Source organism: Pipistrellus hanaki (assembly GCF_964339955.1).
Source record: "Pipistrellus hanaki genome assembly, chromosome: 13".
Taxonomy (NCBI): domain Eukaryota; kingdom Metazoa; phylum Chordata; class Mammalia; order Chiroptera; family Vespertilionidae; genus Pipistrellus; species Pipistrellus hanaki.
Genome location: NC_140515.1, coordinates 51,072,468 through 51,078,577, shown reverse-complemented (window position 1 = coordinate 51,078,577; position 6,110 = coordinate 51,072,468). Strand labels below are relative to the sequence as shown.

At 43.3% G+C, this 6,110-nt stretch overlaps 1 protein-coding gene across 2 annotated transcripts in view; it reads right to left on the bottom strand.

Annotated features, from left to right (window-relative positions):
* Window positions 1–3,443: 3,443 nt before the first annotated feature.
* The window catches only part of STAC (SH3 and cysteine rich domain), a 95,207-nt gene continuing 92,540 nt past the window's right edge, over window positions 3,444–6,110 (bottom strand). For both annotated transcript variants that reach the window (XM_084903141.1, XM_084903142.1), the window contains exon 11: window positions 3,444–5,258. In XM_084903141.1, coding sequence (XP_084759267.1) covers window positions 5,160–5,258 — 99 coding nt within the window. In that variant the 3' untranslated portion in view covers window positions 3,444–5,159. The remainder of the gene's footprint in view (window positions 5,259–6,110) is intronic.

The window sequence follows — 6,110 nt, the reverse complement described above, 5'->3', positions numbered from 1 at the left end:
AGAACGAAATTAAAGAAGCGATTGGAGGTCCTCGAAAGGTGTCTTTCATTTCAGTTTCACTGTTGTCTGGTCTGACTTCCTTATTTCTGAGAGAGCACATAGGCAAAAATGAGTGAGAACATAGATGACCTGAACACTTTAAGCATTTATTTAGTAAACACATATTGAACTTTATGCATGGCAGGCATGACTTTTCTAGCAGCATCCATTGAACAGTTTAAAGATTACTTATATATTAGAACACAAAATAAAAAATGGTAACTCCTCAAAGCAGAAACCAATGTGAACCATAATTTATGACCACAACACATAATAATTGTAATCACACACACACACACAGTAAAATACGTAAGAGAAAAATCAACTCTGTAATTACAGAGTATTTAGAAAGAAATGAAAAATGGGAACACTTTAATATGGTCAAAGCTGAACTCAGAGGAAAAGTCATAACCTTGGGTGACATCTTTACCTTAACAAAGAGTGAAAGTAAATGGCAAGTGAACTTAGCTCATACTAGTAATCTTCAAAAGCTGGTCTGAAAGGAGAAGAGGGACAAAGAAAAATATTGCCACGCATAGAAAAAATGGGGTCAAGCAAGTAACCTGAGCATCTGAGTAAATGAGGCCGGTGGAGGAGTTCTAAAGACGATCTCCCATTTTCCTTGGAAATAAGCAAACTTTTCCAGGGTGTCTTTTCAGGTCTTCAGCACATCCTGACTTCCATGAAGACATGGAAGATGCTCAATAGTTTTCTTGAAAATTGATGATGTGATGATAAAATTTTTTTTTCTCTTTTACAATTATAGAAAGAAACTATAAAGTAAATTGCTGTTATCTTGTAAAATTTCAAGGTACAGTTAAAAGTTTCTACTACCCACAGAAAGATTGAGGACTATTTAAAACTCTTAGTAAGAAAACTGAGAAAAACAAAACAAAACAAAACAAAACATGTTCTAAGGGTCAAAAACATCAGGTGTTATACAAAACTCACAACAGAATGGCAACTGAGCAGAAGCCAAGTGACCTTTACAGGATGTCATTAAGCCAGTTTTATTTTTATTCTTTGTCTGCATTGTTTGTAAGGGTCTTGTTTTAGGATAAATCCGTGGAATACACCTGCTCACTCAGTTTCCTGAGGATTCTATTTTGAGTAATGCAGAATTTTCTTTTCTTCTCTGGTTTATATCAGCCCATGTCCTATTGGTCAGTACTTGCTAAAATGATCAGAGCAAGATACAGCTACTGGTCCTCCTGTGTTTTCCACTCCCCTTGAGAAAACAGATCCCACTTTCTCCTGCTCCACACACACTCAGATTCAAGGGTATATTGTCCTTTTGCCTTCATTTGTACAATGATCATACACTTTCGTGCTTTTCAACATTTCTCAGGTATCTTGTGAGATGTAGGAAGAGAGGGAGAATTAGAAAGCATTGGCGCTACTAGGCGATACAATATTACGTGCTAGTTCTCTACGGCAGCATTTTCCAGAATTCCTTGGAATGTTAGGATGGGTGTCATTAGGTGTTCCATGGTTCTAAATCCCCCTTTATAGACTCTCCATGAAAATGAGCAAATGAAGGCTCTGAGAAGTTCTGAGTAAAAGAAGTCTGGTTCACTTGGTTTAAATTGAAGCTTCTATTTGAGCATATGGTACTTTCTTACAGCGGCCTGGGCTAGCTCTAGGCCAGGGCTGACCAATAGATTTCCTTCCTGGCTCTCTTCTTCTTGGAGCAGCCATGACCTGGACCATTTTTGGACTTTCATGGTGTTTCTTTTATTTTTATTTTGTTACTTTTAGCAGGACTTGGCACAAGGCTATTTACATATGCTGTGATCTTTTCGTGGATTTTACTTCTCTCTCTTTAATAGCAAAGTGAATTAACTCTAATACTTTTCTACTATGTACCACCCCACTAGCTGCTTTAAATGTTTAGCCCAGCTGCTGGACTCTTCTTCTTGATGGTGTGTGTGTGTGTGTGTGTGTGTGTGTTTGGTGTGGAGTGTTAGGCAGTTACAGTGCTCTGTGCAATCAACCCTACTGGTAGCTAGCTGGACACCTATCCTTGGAATCCATCCAACTCTATACACCTATCCATGGGTTCTCTTTGCAGCCCCACTGCCCACACTGAGGAGGTCTCAGTCTGCTAGTGATGGGGTAAAAGAAGTTCAATTCTTCACCTTCTGGAGGCCTGAGGAAGGTTCAACCAGTTCTTTATTTCAGACCCACCATGATTGAATGCACATCCTCCAGCATTGGTGGTGAAGTGTCAGGCACAGCTCCACTGGGTGAGGTACATATGCACCATTCCTCAGCTGGAGGCAAGGCCAGGAGATGAGTGGGTACAAACCTGTTCCCTCATACTGTGAAGAATACTCCCCAGGACCTTTATTCTTCTATATTTTAGCATTTTCCTCTCCTTCCCTAACCCCTCCCTAGAGACAGAATCCTGAGGCCCTCCTTTCATCCCCTTTCTGAGACTGTGGCCCTTCTTCCATCCTTTTCTTGGGTCTTGGTATGTCACAGCTATCCTTGTTCTAGCTATTTCGGCAGTCAGGCAGGAGAAAAAAAAATGCTGTGGCTCCTAAAGTCAATCTCTCTTCTCTCTTCTCTCTCTCTCTCTCTCTCTCTCTCATTAAGCATCTGTGGCAGTCTGTGCTGTGAGAAACACTGCCTTTTTCTCTAATATATGGATGACCACATCTGCAAGGCACACTAGATATCTTGCATTTGGAGGGTTACTTGATGTTTGCAAAAACTTTTGGGCCTCATATTGCAGAAACTATGTTTTCTCCTTTCTAGCATTGGCTCAAATTTCCAAGTCCCTGTATTTTTTGTATTTAAAAAAATCATTCAAAAATTGAGTGACCTACTGCAGAAGTGTGGTCTCTCTACTGGCCCCACCTGCCTGGTGGCCTCAGAATAGACAAACATACATGGTGGCTCAGGATTCCCAGGGTGAATGTTCCACGAGGTCAAGGCAGAAGCTGCAAGGACTTTTGGACCCAGCCCCACAGGTGCTGCGATATCACTTCTGCTGTGTTGGTTACATAAGACCAGCCCTGATTCAATGTGGCCATTGGCTACACAAAGGCAACATTACCAGGAGGTAGGGATAATTCATCAGGGTACCACTTTGGAGGCTGCCCATCACAGCCTCCTATTCAACTTCAAAAGACAAAATGACTTTTTATTTTAAATATATTTTTATTGACTCCAAAGAGGAAGGGAGAGGAAGAGAGAGATAGCAACCTCAATGATGAGAGAGAATCATCGATAGACTCCTCCTGCATGTTCCACAATGAAGATCAAGCCTGCCACCTGGGCATATGCCCTGATTGGAAATCGAACCGTGACCTCCTGGATCATAAGTCAATGCTCAACCACTGAGCCATGCTGGCTGAGCCACAGTGACTTTTGAATGTAAATTTGCATAGGATGGGACACCACCTTCCCAAAGGGCTTCAGTGGATATTCTACCAGAAAGAAGAGACCAGGACACACGTTTTCTATGCTCCTTCCAGCCAATGTGTTGTTTTTATTAAGTGGAATATTGAATTAGAGGCAAAGAGCATTGGTACCTGGCATCCCATGTTACAGAATGGCAGTCATCTTACCCAACCTGGCTCTCAAAGAACCCCTCCAACTCTATACACTGAGATTTACATGTTGTATCAGAGAGGGAGGCTGGCTTAAAAACAAGAGTAAGGCATCCAAAGTGCTGTGAAACCAGCAGCCATCCTATTTCAGCTCCCCACTTCATGCTGAGCAGTAACAAAAGACGTACATGGAGACGGATGAAGCTTTGGTTTCCCAATGATGCTTACATGCACAGGATGCAGCAGCCACTTACGTATTTTAAAAACCAATTGTTCTAATGCTTTATTGCTTTGCACCAAAATACACCAAACTGACATTGATTCCAAGGTCATGGTGAAGCGAAGTTTAACCATATGAAAGAGTCATCAGATGCACATTGGAATGAGGAGGAAGGCATCACAGTATATTGCATTCTTGTAAACATTAGTTTAAGTACAGAGTAACAGAGACTCCCCTCGTTGATGCTAAGTAGGCCCCACCTTCCTCTGTGTCCAGAGGCTGAAGCACTGGGGATTCTTTTCCATTTGCCATCTGCTAGGGTAGAATATACTGCCCTAAAGAAGAATGGATTCCAATTTGGCTAATTTTCTCCTAAGATGCTATTGGATCTCTCCCATGTTTCTGGTCCTTTGCAAGGTGGGCTCAGCCCTCCAAGAGGGAGTCCTACAAAATGGCATGATGGGAAATGTTCCCCGAACACAGAAGACATAAAATGAAAGTGAAGCTCTGCATGGAGGCTTTTTGCCACACTCTCCTCCCCAGCTCCATCTCCTTGGGGAAAGGATTTCATTACTGAAAGGGCTATAAATCTTCAATAAATAAGGGCCCCTTTTGCTGCTTGATACCCCCTTCATCCTTTGAATTCATAGTCTCCTGTCCTGCTCTGTCACCTGTCGGTCCCTAGAGCAGCAGGGGAGACTGCCTGTCAGCCTTCTTTGAGCAGGTCAGGTCTTTATAATTGGTGACACATCCGCTTGGCTCTCACATGTTATGCACACTTCTAGGACTCAGGACAGAAGAGACAGCACAATCACAAAGTGAGGGGTCCTGGGGAACCCTGGAATGTTTGGAGCTAGGAAGTAGGACTTCCTGATGCTCTGCAGAGAGATTGCTTGGGGTCTCAACTGTGATGATGCTCATTGGTTGGTATTGAGGACAAAGGTCTGGAATCCGAATCACACTTGACTACAGGGACCTGAACCTCACACTGGGGCCATACTTCAGACCGAGTACACTTCAGTGGGTTAACTTACACCACAGGGACAGGGAGGGAGTTGAGTCCTGGGGAACAGCTGTGGTTTCTGTCCTTCTACTGCCACCAGGTAGGGACCTCAGCTCTGCCGGTGACTCTCTCAGCCTCATCCCCACCTTGGGCAGCCAGGATATGCTGTGCCATGGACCCTCTCTCTGATGGCTGATACTCCACAGTCTCAGATCCTTGAGTCTGTTCTTACTGTTTCCTAGGTGGCCGGATCATTGTGACAGCTCCTCTGGGTTGACACAGTGTGAGATGAGGCATCGCAGGAGGGCTTGCCTACTGCAAAAGGAGGAGGGGCCCACAATCAGACATTTTCTAGGACATCCAGGGGGACAAGGCCTCTCTTCTTTCCGCTGAGGACTCTGATGAAGCCGTCCTGTTCTTCTTCAGAAGTCAGGCAGATCTGAATGCCAAGGAAAGAAAAAACAAATGTCAACAAGAAAGGAGCTAGAACCTACACCGGAATCACTGTTGACTGAGGTCATCGGGGCATTGGATTGGAAAAGAGAGAGCAGTGTTAGTGTGGGAAGTTGTGGCCCTGTGAGAAAAAGTTTAATAACAAATTAGGCTGCCCTGGCCAGGCAGCTCAGTTGGTTAGAGCATTGTTCTAATACACCAAGGTTGCAGGTTCACATCCCTGGTCAGGGCATATGTAAAATCAACCAATGAATGCATACATAGGTGGAGCAACAAGAGTTTCTCTCTCTCTCTCATTAATTTTTTTCTCTCTCTTTTTCTACTTCTCTTTCTCAAAACAGTATATATATTTTAAATTGGGCAGAACCCTGGGTTTGGAACTAGTCCAGGGGTTGAATGTTTTCTGAGATTCAGCTTGATGAATGAGGATCGAGAAAAGCTTGAGAGTCTACCATTTTAGGAAGCAGTGACAGAGCTGGGAACGCTTCCTTTCATTTAAAGGTGCAATGGAAAGACCAGCTCAGAAGATTAATTGTGAGTAGAAAAGGGTGGAGCTGAGGGAGAACCAGAGGAGCTCTTTTGGGTTGAAGGGTCACAAATAGGGTGACAAACTTTTTTCGGTTTGCCTGGGACTTTCTCAATTTTAGCACTGGACCTCCCATATCCTGGGAAATTCCTCGGTCCCAGACAAGCAGGGTTGCTTATTATCCTAGCAAATATTTATCTCATTAGGCTACACCAGAGACACCTCAAGTGTCTAAGGAACCTGTAATTCCCTGCTTTCTGCATTCATTCATTCATTCATTCATTCAACAAATTTTTATTGGGAACCTACTAT